Below are 17,500 nucleotides of genomic sequence, written 5' to 3' on the forward strand. Positions count from 1 at the left end.
AAAGAGGGGGGATGTGAGGGGTGGAGGGTAAGGAAAATAGGGGGATGTGAGGGTGTGGAGGGTGAGGATGAGGGGGATATGAGGGTGAGGGTGAGGGTGTGTGAGGGTGAGGGCGGGATGTGAGGAAGAGGGGGGTGAGGATGAGGGGGATGTCAGGGTGAGGTGGTGAGGGTGAGAATTTTAGAAGGAGGAGGAAGTTAGGATGAGGGTGTGGGCGTGGGGTTGTCAGGGGGAGAGGTGGCGAGGGTACAGGAGGAGGATGAGGAGAAGGAAGAGATGGAAGGAGAAAGAAGAGAAGGACAAGGAAATGCGAACAAGTCAAGAGGAAGAAAGAGGTGGGGGAGGAACGAGGGAGGAGTAGGAGGGGGGGGGGGAAGTACCACACACCTGCCGAACCGTTCCAGCCGGCGATTCCAGGGTCAGGTGTAGATAACAGATCGCTTATGGGCAGGTGACAGGGGGAATGACTCAATTATTAATTGCCGTCACTTACGCCAAGGCAATTTTTGTATGTGCCCGTGGGTGAGGGGTTGGGGGAGGAGGAGGGAGGGAAGGGGGAGGTGAGGTGAGGAGAGGGAAGGGGAGGAGGAAGGGGAGGAGGAGAGTGGGAAGGGAGGAGAGGAGGAGAGGGGGAAGGGGGAGGAGAGGAGAAGAGGAGAAGGGAGGGAGGAGGAGAGGAGGAGGGGGAGGGGAAGGGGAGGAGAGGGAAGGGGAGGAGAGGAAAGGGGAGGGAAGGGGAGGTGAGGAGAGGGAAGGGGAAGGAGAGGAGGAGAGGAGAGAAAGGGAAGGGGAGGAGAGGAGAAGAGGAGAGGGGGAAGGAGGGAGGAGAGGGGAGAAGGGAGGAGAGGGAGGGGGAAGGGAGAAGAGGGGGAGAGGGGGAAGGGGGAGGAGAGGAGAAGTGGGGAGGGGTAAGGGGGAGGAGAGGGGAAGGGAGGAGGAGGGAGAGGAGGAGAAGAGGGGAAGGGGGAGGAGAGGAGGAGGAGAAGAGGGGAAGGGAGGAGAGGAGAGGAGAAGGGGGGAAGGGGGAGGAGAGCAGAAGAGGAGGAGGGGTAAGGGGGAGGAGGAGAGGAGAAAGAGGGAGAGAGGGAAGGGGGAGGGAGGGAGAAGGGGAAGGGAGGAGGGAGGAGAGGAGAAGGGGAGGATAGGATAGGGAGGGAGTAGGGGAGGAGAGGAGAGGTGGAAGGGGGAATGAGACGGGGAGTGGGGGAAACCGAAAGCATTCATGGCATCATTTATTTTTGAGAACCACGTCGCTCTTGTGTCCGAGAGAGAGAAGGGGACTTGTCGCGAAGCCGGAGCCTGCGCCGACCCCCGAATGTAACGAACCAGTCAAGTCCAAACTTATTAAATTATTAAACATGATTAAAGGATACAGAACGATTAAAAAAATATATATACCAACCGCACCAGCTGATTATGCTAATTCCCACTTAATCTAAAAAAAACAGGAGTCTTGTACTAAACCAGGAATCGTGTACTAAACCAGGAATCGTGTACTAAACCAGGAATCCTGTACTAAACCAGGAATCCTGTACTAAACCAGGAATCCTGTACTAAACCAGGAATCCTGTACTAAACCAGGAATCCTGTACTAAACCAGGGATCCTGTACTAAACCAGGGATCCTGTACTAAACCAGGGATCCTGTACTAAACCAGGGATCCTGTACTAAACCAGGAATCCTGTACTAAACCAGGGATCCTGTACTAAACCAGGGATCCTGTACTAAACCAGGGATCCTGTACTAAACCAGGAATCCTGTACTAAACCAGGGATCCTGTACTAAACCAGGGATCCTGTACTAAACCAGGAATCCTGTACTAAACCAGGAATCCTGTACTAAACCAGGAATCCTGTACTAAACCAGGAATCCTGTACTAAACCAGGGATCCTGTACTAAACCAGGGATCCTGTACTAAACCAGGGATCCTGTACTAAACCAGGAATCCTGTACTAAACCAGGGATCCTGTACTAAACCAGGAATCCTGTACTAAACCAGGGATCCTGTACTAAACCAGGGATCCTGTACTAAACCAGGAATCCTGTACTAAACCAGGGATCCTGTACTAAACCAGGAATCCTGTACTAAACCAGGAATCCTGTACTAAACCAGGAATCCTGTACTAAACCAGGGATCCTGTACTAAACCAGGGATCCTGTACTAAACCAGGGATCCTGTACTAAACCAGGGATCCTGTACTAAACAGAATCCTGTACTAAACCAGGGATTCTGGACTAAACCAGGGATCCTGTTTTAAACGAGGGATCCTGTACTGAACGAGGGTTCCTGTACTAAACCAGGAATCCTGTACTAAACCAGGGATCCAAAACCGAATCCTGTACTAAATAGAATCCTGTACTAAACCAGGAATCCTGTACTAAACCAGGGATCCTGTACTAAACCAGGGATCCTGTACTAAACCAGGGATCCTGTACTAAACCAGGGATCCTGTACTAAACCAGGAATCCTGTACTAAACCAGGGATCCTGTACTAAACCAGGAATCCTGTACTAAACCAGGGATCCTGTACTAAACCAGGGATCCTGTACTAAACCAGGAATCCTGTACTAAACCAGGGATCCTGTACTAAACCAGGGATCCTGTACTAAACCAGGAATCCTGTACTAAACCAGGGATCCTGTACTAAACCAGGGATCCTGTACTAAACCAGGAATCCTGTACTAAACCAGGGATCCTGTACTAAACCAGGAATCCTGTACTAAACCAGGGATCCTGTACTAAACCAGGAATCCTGTACTAAACCAGGAATCCTGTACTAAACCAGGGATCCTGTACTAAACCAGGGATCCTGTACTAAACCAGGAATCCTGTACTAAACCAGGGATCCTGTACTAAACCAGGAATCCTGTACTAAACCAGGGATCCTGTACTAAACCAGGAATCCTGTACTAAACCAGGAATCCTGTACTAAACCAGAGATCCTGTCCTATTCCAATATCCAAAACTTCTCGCTGCTTTTGGAACAGCTCAAGGCGCGCAGTGTTGAACGGAAGACCTTTTCAGAGCTTCTTGGCGGTGGGAGACGGGGACACCTTACAAGGGGCTGGTTAGAGCACAAAATTCTGCAAACGAGAGTAACAGAGCTTCTCTTGTCTCTCGACTCGTGTTACGCTCCACAAATCTTGAGGTAACTTGGCGACGGACAAGAAGGGGAGGGGGGAGGAAGGGGAAGAGGAAGAGAGGGGGGGAGGAAGGGGATGAGAGGGGGAAGGGGATGAGAGGGGAAGGGGATGAGAGGGGAAAGGGGATGAGAGGGGGAGAGGAAGGAAGGGGATGAGGGGGGGAAGGGGATGAGGAAGGGGGAAGGGGATGAGAGGGGGAGAGGAGGGAAGGGGATGAGAGAGGGGGAGGAAGGAGAAGGGGATGAGAGGGGGAGAGGAAGGGGAAGGGGATGAGAGGGGGAGAGGAAGGGGAAGGGAAAGGAAGAGAGGGGGAAGGAAGGGAGAGGGAAGGAAGGGAAGAGGAAGAGAGGGGGGAAGGAAGGGGAAAGGGAAGGAAGGGGAAGAGGAAGAGGGAAGGAAGGGAAGGAAAAGGGGGAAAGGGGAAAGGAAGGGGAAAGAGGGGGAAGGAAGGGGAAGGGAAAGGGAAGGGGGAAGAGGGGGGGAAGGAAGGGGAAAGGAAAGAGAAGGAGAAAACGAATAGAAGAACAAGTTTTAAACCAAGACAAGACACACGACGAATGGACGGATTCTAATGAAGGGGGGTCAACCTAGGTCAAACGCCTACACGATCTACCTATCGAAGGAGACCTTTAGTTACCCCTTCGTGTTCTCCCTCCCTCTCTCTTTCTCTCTCTCCCTCCCTCTCTCTCTCTTTCTCTCTCTCCCTCCCTCTCTCTCTCTTTCTCTCTCTCCCTCCCTCTCTCTCTTTCTCTCTCTCCCTCCCTCTCTCTCTCTTTCTCTCTCTCCCTCCCTCTCTATCGCTCTCTCTTTCTCTCTCTCCCTCCCTCTCTATCGCTCTCTCTTTCTCTCTCTCCCTCCCTCTCTATCGCTCTCTCTTTCTCTCTCTCCCTCCCTCTCTATCGCTCTCTCTCTCCCTCCCTCTCTCTCTCTTTCTCTCTCTCCCTCCTCTCTCTCTCTTTCTCTCTCTCCCTCCCTCTCTCTCTCTTTCTCTCTCTCCCTCCCTCTCTCCCACTTTCTCTCCCCTCCCTCTCTCTCTCTTTCTCTCTCTCCCTCCCTCTCTCTCTCTCTCTCTCTCTCCCTCCCTCCCTCTCTCTCTCTCTCCATTCCTCTCTCTCTCTCTCTTTTCTCTCTCTCCCTCCCTCCCCTCTCTCTTTCTCTCTCTCCCTCCCTCCCTTCTCTTTCTCTCTCTCCCTCCCCCTCTCTCTTTCTCTCGCTCCCTCCCTCTCTCTCTCTTTCTCTCTCTCCCTCCCTCTCTCTCTCTTTCTCTCTCTCCCCCTCCCTCCCTCTCTCCCTCCCTCCCTCTCTTTCTCTCTCCTCCCTCTCTTTCTCTCATCCTCCCTCTCTTTCTCTCTCCCTCCCTTTCTTTCTCTCTGCCTCCCTCTCTTTCTCTCTCCCTCCCCCTCTTTCTATCTCTCTCCATCCTCTCTTTCTCTCTCTCTCTCCCTCCTCTTTCTCTCCCTCCCTCCTCTCTTTCTCTCTCCCTCCTCTCTTTCTCTCTCCCCCTCTCTTTCTCTCTCTCTCCCTCCTCTCTTTCTCTCTTCCTCTCTCTCCCCGCTCCTCTTTCCCACATTTCTCTCTCCCTCCCTCTCTTTCTCCTCCTCTCTTCCTCTCCTCCTCTCTTCCACTCTCTCCCGTCCCCTCTTTTCCTCCATTTCTCTCTTTCCCTTTCTCTCTCCCTCCCTCTCTTTCTCTCTCCCTCCCTCTCTTTCTCTCTCTCTCTCTCTCTCTCTCTCTCTCTCTCTCTCTCTGTTTTCTTCAGCCACCTTAAAAGCACAGGCCGGAGAAGTAACACGGCCAACGCAAACACCCAAACTTTGTGAGGTTTCCCTTCGGCCGAAAGGACCTCACGAAGGGCAAGACAAAGGGCAAGACAAGACTAGCCCTTTTCACGCATGGAAACAGCAGTCTGCATCACGTGACCCAGACCTCTCCCTCGGACAATAATAATAATTCATAAGCAGTCCCCCAACCGTGTCTTCCTCTTTTTTTTTTCTTCTGCCTTTCCTCTCTCCTTTCTTTTTTCGTCCTCCCCTTCGTTCCTTCTTACCTTCTTCTCCCTCCCCTTCGTTCTTTCCTACCTTCTCCCTTCCCTTCGTTCTTTCCTACCTTCTTCTCCCTTCCTTTCTTTGCTTTTCTTCCCCTTTCGTTTATTTTTTCTTCTTCAACTTTTGCTTCTTTTTCTTTCTTCCTTCCTTCCAAGCTTCTCTCCTCTTCCCCTTCCTCCCTTTTCGTCCGTTTTTCCTTCCTTCCTCTGTCACTGAACCATTAGCAACCCAATCCTCCTTGACCCCCCCCCCCCTCCGTACACAGCCTCGCGACCTGACCTGATCCTGCAGCTGGGTGGCAGCGATAAGAATAACACCAGGAGACACGAGAGGTCAACTCGGGTCACAGGGAGAGAGAGAGAGAGGGGGGGGGGGAGGGAGACTTGACTTGCACCTCGAAGGACAGGCCTGGTAACCTGACCTCTCCTCCCCTCTCCCCCTTCCCCCCCTATCTCAGTCCAGGGTCCTCCTATTTTTCTGCTTCGGATTTCCCGGCTTATCCCCTCTTTCTCCCCTCGGTCTGGATCTTGAGGGAAAGCGAGGGGGAGGGAGAGGAAAAAGGGCGAAAGAGAAGAGAGGGGGAAAGGGAGAAAGGGGAGTGGGAGGGGGAGAGGAAGAAAGGGGGGAGAGAGAGGGGAAGGCGAAGCGGAAGGGAGAGAGGGGAAGGCGAAGAGGGGAAGGCGAAGCGGAAGGGGAGAGAGGGAGAGGAGAGGAAGCGGAAGGGGGAGAGAGAGGGGAAGGCGGAGAGAGGGGAAGGCGAAGAGAGGGGGAGAGAGAGGGGAAGGCGAAGAGAGGGGGAGAAATAGCTGAAGGGGAAGTGAGGGAAGGGGGAAAGAGGAAAGACAAGAAGAGGGGAGAGAGAGAAGAAGCGAGCGGGACATGAGAAGGGAAAAGCGATAGGAATCTCACAGACAGAATTTCCTCACGGCCAGATCGCGGTGAGGGGGCGACCCAACGCAGATCCCGGGCTAGCGTCCAGGTCCCGGCTTCCCCCCTGGCTTCCCCCTGGCTTCCCATTCCACAAGGACGCCTCAACCACTCGAAAATAATAAGTAAACGAGGGCAGTAGGTGTAAGGGCCACGTCCACCTGGTCGAAACTACGACCCTTGCGCGAAGTGACGTCAACCCTGTCGTTAGAGACCAGAGGAGAATGAGAACTACAAGTAAATACGGAAGTTCTTGGTAACAGATTTCCCTCATTACGTATGAGAAAAGCGGGAAGTAAGGGAAAGACAATCATGGGAGACCGGCCTCGCTCTGTCCCTCTATGTCCCTGTCCGTCTGTACCTCTATCCCTCTGTGTCCCTGCCTATCTGTCCCTCTATCCCTCTGTGTCCCTGTCTGTCTGTCCCTCTATGTCTGTCTGTCTGTCCCTCTATCCATCTATGTCCCCGTCCGCCTGTCCCTCTATCCGTCTATGTCTCCGTCCGCCTGTCCCTCTATCCCTCTATGACCCCGTCCGCCTGTCCCTCTATCCCTCTATGTCCCCGTCCGCCTGTCCGTCTATCCCTCTATGTCCCCGTCCGCCTGTCCCTCTATCCCTCTATGTCCCCGTCCGCCTGTCCCTCTATCCCTCTATGTCCCCGTCCGCCTGTCCCTCTATCCCTCTATGTCCCCGTCCGCCTGTCCCTCTATCCCTCTATGTCCCCGTCCGCCTGTCCTCTATCCTCTATGTCCCCGTCCGCCTGTCCCTCTATCCCTCTATGTCCCCAAATCCGCCTGTCCCTCTCTCCCTCTATGTCCCCGTCCGCCTGTCCCTCTATCCCTCTATGTCCCCGTCCGCCTGTCCCTCTATCCCTCTATGTCCCCGTCCGCCTGTCCCTCTATCCCTCTATGTCCCCGTCCGCCTGTCCCTCTATCCCTCTATGTCCCCGTCCGCCTGTCCCTCTATCCCTCTATGTCCCCGTCCGCCTGTCCCTCTATCCCTCTATGTCCCCGTCCACCTGTCCCTCTATCCCTCTATGTCCCTGTCTGTCTTTGACCCTGTCCCTCTATCCCTCTATGTCCCCGTCCGCCTGTCCCTCTATCCCTCTATGTCCCCGTCCGCCTGTCCCTCTATCCCTCTATGTCCCTGTCTGTCTTTGACCCTGTCCCTCTATCCCTCTATGTCCCCGTCCGCCTGTCCCTCTATCCCTCTATGTCCCCGTCCGCCTGTCCCTCTATCCATCTATGTCCCCGTCCGCCTGTCCCTCTATCCGTCTATGTCTCCGTCCGCCTGTCCCTCTATCCCTCTATGTCCCTGTCTGTCTTTGTCCCTGTCCCTCTCTCCCTCTATCCCTCCATGTCCCCGTCTATCTGTCCCTCCACGTCTCCATTCTTCCACTATCTCCCCCTCGAGCACTCTTTATCGCGCCCGCCATCTCCTCTCCCACCGGCGCCAGATAAGTTGTTTGTCCGATTTCCCTTCGGAGCAGCGAGGTCTCGCCATAACCGTAGTAATGATTAATGGCTGCGAGGAGACGGTGCGAGGGAGTGAGGGCGTCATGCAGGTAGAGGGTGAGGATGTGAAGTCAGAAGGGGGGGAGGGGAGGGGAGGGAGGAGGGGAGGTGGGAGAGGAGGAAAGGAGGAGGAGGAGGGGAGGGGAGGAGAGGTGGGAGAGGAGGAGGGGAGAGGTGGGGAGGGGAGGGGGAAGGTGAGAGGGAGGGGAGGAGAGGTGGGGAGGGGAGAGGTGGGGAGGGGAGGGGAGAAGTGGGGAGGGGAGGGGAGGGGGGTGGGGAGGGGAGGGGAGGGGAGGGGAGGGAATGAAAAGGGAAGGGAGGAAAGGGAAGAGGGAAGGCAAGGGGAAAGGAGGGAATTAAAAGGGAAGGGAGTGGAGGAAAATGGAGGGATTTTAAGGGGAAGGGGGGAGGTGTTTGCTGGCATGTTTGTGGGCCAATGGGAACAAGGTGCGGGGTATTTACATGCATTCGAGCTAACAAACTTGCTCTTTCCTTCTGTCCTCCCCCCCCCCCCTCTCTCTCTCTCTCTCTCTCTCTCTCTCGTGTGTGTGTGTGTGTGTGTGTGTGTGTGTGTGTGTGTGTGTGTGTGTGTGTGTGTGTGTGTGTGTGTGTGTGTGTGTGTGTGTGTGTGTGTGTGCGTGTGTGTGCGTGCGTGCGTGCGCGCGTGTGTGCGTGTGTGCGTGTGTCAGTCAATACAAAAATAACAAATGACAAAATAACGTCAATGAACATACGAAAACCAGAATAAAGAAAAAAAAATCACCATTTCGCCTTATTTTTACTCACCTCAAGAACGGCTATTCACCTGTTCTGCGTAGGCCTATACCTGGGCTCTCAACAAGGGAAGTGGGGGGGGGGGAAGTCTGTTTATTCACGGCTGGGGACAAAAAGAGGGAGGAGGGGGAAGGGGAGGAAGGAGGGAGAAGGGGGAGGAAGGAGGGGAGAAGAGGGAGGAGGAGGGGGAAGGGGAAGGAGGAGGGAGAAGGGGAGGGAGGGGAGAAGAGGGAGGAGGAAGGACAAGGGGAGGAAGGAGGGAGAAGAGGGAGGAGGGGGAAGGGGAGGAAGGAGGAGGAACCAAGACATGTCATTTTAGTCATATGAAAAGGACGGATGAAGTTGGGGAGTCGAAGATAAGGAAGGAAGGGAGGGAGGGAGGAAGAGGGAGTTGGAGGGAGAGGGAGGGAGGGAGGAAGGGAGAGTTGGAGAGGGAGAGAGAGAGGGGGAGAAGGATACAAGGAAGGACGGATGTATGGAGAGAGAGAGGGAGGGGCGTGATTACAAAGTACCCAGAGTTAAAGGCCCCTTATTAATACATTTAAATACTTCAACGGGTGCGGCTCGTGACGGCGTGCTCCGACGAAATCGCGAAATTTCCACATCTCGAACACCGTAACATGGAAACGTCACAACATGGAAACATCACACAAAAATATCAACAAGCCCGCGAACACATCAGCCAAAAAAAAAAATCACAGCTCAAAAAAAGACAAGAAAACGCCCCGCCCCCCAAAAAAGATAGAAAGTGAAAGAAATAAACAAAACTAAAGAAAATAAAAAAAAACGAAAAAAATATAAAAACACTAAAAAATATTTAAAAAAAACGAAAAATCGAAAACCAACCAACCTTATTATAGTGACGAACTGCGACATGGTGAGCTCCTGGGGCACGAGGAACTTGGTCTTGTCGAGCACGGGCAGAGTGGACTCCTTGGCGTAGCGCTCCACGATCACCTGGGGGGAGAGAGAGAGGGGGGGATGGGGTGAGAACAGCATCGAGTGGGGGAGGGGGGATGAGAACAGCATTGGGTTGGGGAGGGGGAGGGGGATGGGGGAGAGTGGGAGGCTGGGGTGTGAAAAGTATTGGGTTGGGGAGGGGGAGAGAGAGAGGGGATGGGGGTGAGAACAGTATTGGGTTGGGGAGGGAGAGAGAGGGGAGGCTGGGGTGAGAACAGCATCGAGAGGGGAGGCTGGGGTGAGAACAGCATCGAGTGGGGGAGGGGGAGAGAGGGGGAGGGGGAGGGGAAGAGAGAGGGAGGCTGGGGGTGAGAACAGCATTGGGTTGGGGAGGGTGAGAACAGCATCGAGTGGGAGAGAGAGAGAGGGGAGGGGATGGGGTGAGAACAGCATCGAGTGGGAGAGAGAGAGAGAGAGGGAGGGGGGATGGGGTGAGAACAGCATTGGGAGCGGGAGGTGGGGGGAGTGGGGAGGCTGAGGGTGAGAACAGCATTGGGTTGGGGAGGGGGGAGAGAGGGGGGGAGAGTTCCATGGGGGAGTTAGGTGGGGATATTGGGGAATTAAATGGGGGAATTAGATCAGAAATTTGATGAAGGAAGTAGAGGGAGGAATTAAAAAAAAAAACAAAAAAAAAATGGACGAGGGAATGGGAAAAATTGGATGAAGGAATTGGGAAAAAAATAGATGAAAGAAATAAGCGAAAGGGGGAAAATACAAGTAATTTTTTGAACATGAGAAATAACGGAGGGGGAAAAATTAAAGCAAATTTGCAAAAAGTCTTTCGAAATGAAAAATTAAACACCATACAACAACAAAATTAAAGTACAATAATAATAAATATAATAAATATACAGCAACAATAAAAAAAGGAAAGAAACGAAAAGAAAAAAGAAAGAAAGAGAAAGAAAGAAAGAGAAATCACCAAAAGAAAAAAGAAAGAAAGAAAGAAAAAGAAAGAGAAGAGACAAAGAAAAAGAGAAGAAGAAAAAGAGAAAGAGAAAGAAAAAAGAGAAGAAGAAAAAGAGAAATAAAGAAAAAAAAAACGAATCGACACGAATGAAAAGTACCTCATAGCAACATGCCAAAGGTCAAAGGTCAGACGGCAGGGTCGGTTATCAACACGAGTCCAAGGAGGTCAGTGAACTACCCCCCCTTCGGTTGCAAGCACATACGAGGATTGGGGAGGGAGGGTGGGAGGGGATTGGGGGAGGGAGGGGAGGATGGAGAGAGAGAGAGAGAGAGAGAGAGAGAGAGAGAGAGAGAGAGAGAGAGAGAGAGAGAGAGAGAGAGAGAGAGAAAGAAAGAGAAAGAAAGAAGAAGAGAAGAGAGAGAGGAAAGAAAGAGAAGAGAAAGAAAGCGAAGAGAAGAGAGAAAAGAGAAAGAAAGAGAAAGAAACCGAAAGAGAGAGAAAGAGAAAGAGAGAAAGAGAAAGAGAGAAAGAAAGAGAAAGAGAAAGAGAAAGAGAAAGAAAGAGAGAAAGAGAAAGAAAGAGAAACAAAGAGAGAAAGAGAGAAAGAGAGAGAAAGAGAAAGAGAGAAAGAGAAAGAGAAAGAGAAAGAGAGAAAAAGAGAAAGAGAGAAAAAGAGAAAGAGAGAAAAAGAAAGAGAAAGAGAAAGAGAAAAGAAAGAGAAGCCCGCCCATCCGCCAGGGGGTCATGCGATGCCGTGACACAGCAAGCAGCGGGCGGAGGGCGAGGGACGACCGCACCCAAGGCTCCGGGGCAAGGTCGACTTTTTTATTTCCTTCCTCCTCCTCCTCTTCTCCTCCTCCTCATTCTCATTCTCTTTCTATTCTCATTCTTCTCATTCGATTTTCATTCTCGTTCTTCTCATTCGATTTTCATTCTCGTTCTTCTCATTCGATTTTCATTCTCGTTCTTCTCATCCTTCTCATTCTCATTCGATTCTTATACTATTCTCATTCATCGAGCGAGAAAAGGAAAAACGAGAAAAAGGGAGAAGAGAAGAAAGAAAAAGAGAAAGCGAGGAGAGAAAGAAATGGAAAGAAGAGAAGAGAAAGAAAGAGAAGAGAAAGAAATGGAAAAAAACAGAAAAAAGGAAAGGAGAGAACAAAAATTACAGAGGAAAAGAAGGGAGAAGGGAAAAGAAAAAAGAGAAGACAAAAAAAGTCAAAAAGAAAAAAAAGGGGGGGGGGGGGTGGTAGGGGAAGGCAAGGCGCGACTTCCCCGGATGTTTACGCCGTCCAATCAGCGGAAGAAGGTGGGTGGGCGTGGCCGTGGGCGTGATAACAGGTCGCGCTCGAGAGAACAGGTCGCGGGGAGAGGCGAGGGCACGCGCGTGTATGTGAGAGGGAGGGAGAGGGAGAGGAAGAGGAAAATGAGAGGAAGAGGGAAATAGAGGAAGAGGGGAAAATGAGAGGAAGAGGGGGAAGGGAGAGGAAGAGGGGGAAAGAGGAGAGGAAGAGGGGGAAGGGAGAGAGGAAGAGGGAAAGGGAGAGGAAGAGGGGGAAGGGAGAGAGGAAGAGGGGGAAGGGAGAGGGGAAAATGAGAGGGAGGGAGGGAGGGAAGGAGAGAAGGAGAGGGAGAGGGGTAGGGGGAAAGGAGGGGAGGGAAGGAGGAGCGGGAAAAATGAAGAGAGGGAGGGAGGGAGGGAGAGAGGAAAATGAGAGGGAGGGAGAGGGAGAGGGGGAAATGAGAGGGAGGGAGGGAGAGGGGAGCGGGGAAAATGAGAGGGAGAGGGAGGGGAGGGGGAAGGGACAGAAGGAGAGAGGGGAGGAAGCGAAATGGAAGGAAAGAAGGTGAGAGTGAAGGGAGGAGGGGGGAGACTATGTCCAGGGGGGGTGGGGTCATTGATATATGTAGTGTAAATAGATACATGCACATACACAGGCTCCTCCTCTCAATCTCATTTTCTCTCATCTTCCCTTTTCTCCTCACACGCATACAAATTCTCTCTTCCCTATTCCACCTAAGTCCCCCCCCCCCCTTCCTCTACTTCCCTTCTCACGCCTCTTCTCTCTCTTCCTCCCTCTCACCCTTCCATCACCTCTCCCTCTCCCCCCGTCGTCACCTCCCCTCCCTCCTCCTCCTTCCCCCCTCCTCCTCCCCTCCTCCTCCTCCATCCCTCCTCCTCCTCCATCCCTCCTCCTCCTCCACCCCTCCTCCTCCTCCATCCCTCCTCCTCCTCCATCCCTCCTCCTCCTCCATCCCTCCTCCTCCTCCATCCCTCCTCCCTTCCCTCTCCCCTGTCGCCTCCCTCCCTCCTTCCCTCTCCCCCTGCCTCCCCCTCCTCCTTCCCTCCTCCTCCTCTCCACACAAAAGGAAAGCAAGAAAAAGAAAAAGTGCCCCACTTGTTGCGCAAACGAGTGAAAGTTGCGCGGTTGAGGGATGGAGTCAACGAGAGAGAGAGAGAGAGAGAGAGAGAGAGAGAGAGAGAGAGAGAGAGAGAGAGAGAGAGAGGGAGAGGGGGAGGAGAGAGAGAGAGAGAGAGAGAGAGAGAGAAAGAGAGAGAGAGAGAGAGAGAGAGAGAGAGGGAGAGAGAGAGGAGAGAGGGAGAGAGGGAGAGGGGGAGAGAGGGAGAGGGAGAGAGGGAGAGAGGAGAGGGAGAGGGAGAGGGGAGAAAAATAATAAACAAAATAGACGCAAATAATAATAAAAATAAGACAGAAATAATATGAATAAGAAGTGGGACACAAATTGTACACTTGATCCCAGCACGACCCCCCTCTCCCCCTCCTCCTTCCTCCCTTGATCCCAGCAAGACCCCTCCCTCCCTTGATCCCAGCAAGACCCCCCCCTCCCTCCCTCCCTTGATCCCAGCAAGACCCCCCCTCCCTCCCTCCCTCTCCCTGTCCCCCCTCCTCATGGCGACAGTTATCACACACGCCCAGCATAGCGGTCTACTTTGCTATCGGGTAACTGATTAATTCACGACTCTCATATGCAAAGTCCTTCGGTGTTATTTACCTGTTTGTGCGGCTCGCTTGTATGTACTATTTATGGTTCGTCTCGAAAGGGTAATTGTCATGATCATTATCGTCGTTATTATTACTACAGCTTTCATTATAATCGTTAGCGTAGTAATATGAACTTTTATTATTCTATTTTTCTCTCTCTTCTATCTCCTCTCTCGTCTGAATTCGAATATTCGTAATTTTCCGCTTATAGCTCTTTCTCTAGTTCTCTCTCTCTCCACCTCCTTTTCTCTCTCCTACTTCCCTATCTTCGAAAGTACCTCCATATCTTTACCCTCCCTTCCTCTTCCTCCTTTTACTGCCTCTCTTACTCATTCTCCCTCTTTATTCCCTCCCACTCTTTTCCTCCGTCCACGCTCTTCCTTTTCTGTCTCCCCTCCTCCTCGCCTTTTCCTCATCTATTCTCCCTGTCCTCCCCCCCTTCCCTCCTACTAACACCTGCTGTGTCAGCAAGGGAAGGGAAGGGAAGGGAAGGAAAGGGGCCAAGGGAAGAGGGGGAGAGGAAAGAGGAGGGGGGAGGTAAAGGAAGTGGGGGAGAGGGAAGAGATGGATAAGGAAGAGGGGGGTGGGGAGAGCTGGGGTAAGGGAAGAAGGGGGAGAGCTGGGATAAGGGAAGAAGAGGGAGGGCGTGGGTAAGGGAAGAAGAGGGAGGGGGGCAAAGGAAGTGGGGGACAGGGAAGAGATGGATAAGGAAGAGAGGGAGGGGAGAGCTGGGGTAAGGGAAGAAGGGAAGAGGGGGAAAGGGAAGAGGGGGAGAGGGAAGAGATGGATAAGGGAAGAAGGGGAGGGGGAAGCGCGGTAAGGGAAGAAGGGGACGGGGAAGCGGGGTAAGAAGAGGGGGAGGGAGAGCGTGGGTAAAGGAAGGAGGGGGAGAGCGTGGGTAAAGGAAGGAGGGGGAGAGCGGGGATAAGGGAAGAGATGGATAAGGGAAGAAGGGGAGGAGGAGAGCAGGGCTAAGGGAAGAGGAGGAAGGAGGGGGGTGGGGGAGGAAAGCTGGGGTAGGGGCCGCCCAATGCCCCCCCCCCTTCGGCAGGCCTTTCCTAGTACGCGCGAATTCCATGTACTTGTTTGTCTTCGTGCGTTGGGCTTCACCACAACAACACGAAATCTGTTTGTGTGTTAATCTCTGCCGAAGATTTCATTCGAAACCGGTTCAATACATTTAAAAATCCCTGTATTGTGAAGATAAATTAATTTTGATTCGTATCTTCCTAAATCGGTTCAATACATTTAAAAATCCCTGTATTGTGAAGATAAATTAATTTTTGATTCGTATCTTCCTATCTTTTCTATATATAGCTGTTTATGCGTACGAAAAGGTGATGTGAATTTAGGATACTTAGGAAGAATATGATGTGTGTGGCATGGTAGTGAATCTAAGTGAACAAATGTAAAAGATTGGGAAGAGGAAGGAGGGGGAGGAGGAGCAAGAAGGGAGAGGAGGGGGATGAGGAAGAAGGGGAAGGAGGAAGGAGGGAGGAGGAGGATGAAGAAGGGAGAGGAAGGAGGGAGGATGAGGAAGAAGAAGTGAGAGGAAGGAGGGAGGATGAGGATGAAGAAGGGAGAGGAAGAAGGAAGGAGGGAGGATGAGGATGAAGAAGGGAGAGGAAGGAGGAAGGGGAGGGAGGAGGAGGATGAAGAAGGGAGAAGAGGGAGGGAGGAAGGAAGATGGAAGGAAGATAGAAGGAGGAAGGCGAAGGAAGGAGGAAGGAGGGAGGAGGGAAGAGGAAGAAGTACGAAGACGAAAACGACGAAGGAGGAAAGTATTATTATCATTAGTAAAGAGCACAACACCGAAGACGAAGGAAGGAAAGAGGAAGAAGGAAGACGAAGGAGGAGGAGGAGGAGGAGGAGGAGGAGGAGGAGGAGGAGGAGGAGGAGGAGGAGGAGGAGGAGGAGGAGGAGGAGGAGGAGACAACAGCAGCATGCCCCCCCCCCCCAACCACACCCTCCACCAGAACCCGCTCCTCTCGCTAGGGGCCAAGTGTGTACGTACGTCCGTGACCACCTGGCAGCCCGCCCGTTGCTATGGGAGCAGACCGCGCCGGCTCGTCAAGGAGGCGGAGTGCACGGGGGATATGACTAGGACTTTGCAGGGAGAGAGAGAGAGAGAGAGAGAGAGAGAGAGAGAGAGAGAGAGAGAGAGAGAGAGAGAGAGAGGGAGAGGGAGAGGGAGAGGGAGAGGGAGAGGGAGAGGGAGAGGGAGAGGGAGAGAGAGAGAGAGAGAGAGACAGAGAGAGGGAGAGAGGGAGAGAGAGAGAGAGAGAGGGAGGGAGGGAGGGAGGGAGGGAGAGAGAGGGAGAGAGAGGGAGAAAGAGAGAGAGAGAGAGAGAGAGAGAGAGAGAGAGAGAGAGAGAGAGAGAGAGAGAGAGAGAGAGAGAGAGAGAGAGAGAAGACAAAAAGGAAAATAAAAAGGAATTGGGGAGAGGAGTGCACAGGGGATATGACTAGGACTTTGCATTGGAGAGAGAGAGAGAGACAAAAAAAAAAAAAAAAAAAGAATAAGAAAAAAGGAAAATAAAAAGGAATTGGGGAGGTGTTTATTTTATCTCTGGGGAGTCTATTTGTTGTTAAGGGGGGGGGGGGTCTGAGTGTGTGTGTGTGTGTGTGTGTGAGTGTGAGTGTGTGTGAGTGTGAGTGTGTGTGAGTATGAGAGTGTGAGTGTGTGTGAGTATGAGTGTGAGTGAGAGTATGAGTGTGAGTGAGTGTGAGTATGAGAGAGTGAGTGTGAGTATGAGAGAGTGTGAGTGAGTATGAGTGTGTGAGTGAGTGAGTGTGAGTGTGAGTGTGAGTGTGAGTGAGTATGAGTGTGAGTGAGAGTGAAAATGAGTGTGAGTGAGAGTGAAAATGAGTGTGTGAGTGAGAGTGAAAATGAGTGTGTGAGTGAGTGAAAATGAGTGTGTGAGTGAGAGTGAAAATGAGTGTGTGAGTGAGAGTGAAAATGAGTGTGTGAGTGAGAGTGAAAATGAGTGTGTGAGTGAGAGTGAAAATGAGTGTGTGAGTGAGAGTGAAAATGAATGTGTGAGTGAGAGTGAAAATGAGTGAGTTGCTTCTAGATTTTGATGCAATAACATTTCAAATTCTTTCAGACGGATACGCTGAATACAACGAAAAAGAAAAAAAACAGGCATGTTGCACACAGACAGACACGCCCACCCCTTCTTGTCCTTGTCACCTCCTACTAGGTCCTAGTACCTCCACCCCCCCCCCCTCAGCAGCTACCCACACATTCCGCAATACCCGGTCTCTCTCCCCATCCCCACGTCTTCCCCCTTGCAACTACATATTGCACACACCCCACACGCCTCCCCAGCAACTACAACTCCATTCACTCCACCCCCCTTCCCCTCCCCCCAGCGCATTCCTCCCCTCCCCTCCCCCAACACTCTCCCTCCCCTACCCCAACACTCTCGCACCCCTATACCCTCCCTTCCCTCCCCACCCCTCCCCTCCCCTCCTCTCGACCAACCACAAACTCCCTTTTGCCCGACCACAGCCACCCATCGACCAATCACAGCCTTCCAATTCGCCGGCCACAGCCACCCATCGACCAATCACAGCCTTCCAATTCGCCGGCCACAGCCACCCATCGACCAATCACAGCCTTCCAATTCGCCGGCCACAGCCACCCATCGACCAATCACAGCCTTCCAATTCGCCGGCCACAGCCACCCATCGACCAATCACAGCCTTCCATTCGCCCGCCACGACCACCTCTCGACCAATCAGGGCCTTCTCTCGCGCCCAGCTGATAGTTGATTGGGCAAACATCGGCGAATAATGTTGACGAGGCGAACAGAGGAAATGTAAAGGAAATTAGAAAAACTTGAAAATAAAGAATCAATGAATAAACGACAGGAGATGATAGAGAATAACATGAGAAAAGAAAATGTGGTAATTTTGTTCATTGGTCAACGACTACGGGGGGGGGGGGGTGATGGGATAGAAGATAGATAAAAAAAAATGCAGGGAAGAGGAAGGATGGGAGAAGGGAATAATAGAAGAATGAGAAAAGAATGGCGGGAAGAGGGAGAAGGACGTAAGGAGGAGAAGAGAAGAAAAGAACGGAAGAGAAAGGAGGGAATGGTAAAAAAATATATATATAAATAAAAATAAATAAATAAATACAAAATAACTGAACGAGTGAAAATGGAAGAGGAAAGAGGGAGGAAGGTGGAGATAGACAGAAGATGAGGATGGGATG

General features: G+C 52.0%; 1 protein-coding gene across 4 annotated transcripts in view; it reads right to left on the reverse strand.

Annotated features, from left to right (window-relative positions):
* LOC138859707 (microtubule-associated proteins 1A/1B light chain 3C-like) overlaps positions 1 to 17,500 on the reverse strand; it is a 66,851-nt gene that overhangs the window by 12,175 nt on the left and 37,176 nt on the right. For all 4 annotated transcript variants that reach the window (XM_070115625.1, XM_070115627.1, XM_070115626.1 and 1 more), the window contains exon 3: positions 9,254 to 9,360. In XM_070115625.1, coding sequence (XP_069971726.1) covers positions 9,254 to 9,360 — 107 coding nt within the window. The remainder of the gene's footprint in view (positions 1 to 9,253; positions 9,361 to 17,500) is intronic.

The sequence above is a fragment of the Penaeus vannamei genome, chromosome 37 (assembly GCF_042767895.1).
Source record: "Penaeus vannamei isolate JL-2024 chromosome 37, ASM4276789v1, whole genome shotgun sequence".
In the NCBI taxonomy this organism is placed as follows: Eukaryota; Metazoa; Arthropoda; class Malacostraca; order Decapoda; family Penaeidae; genus Penaeus; species Penaeus vannamei.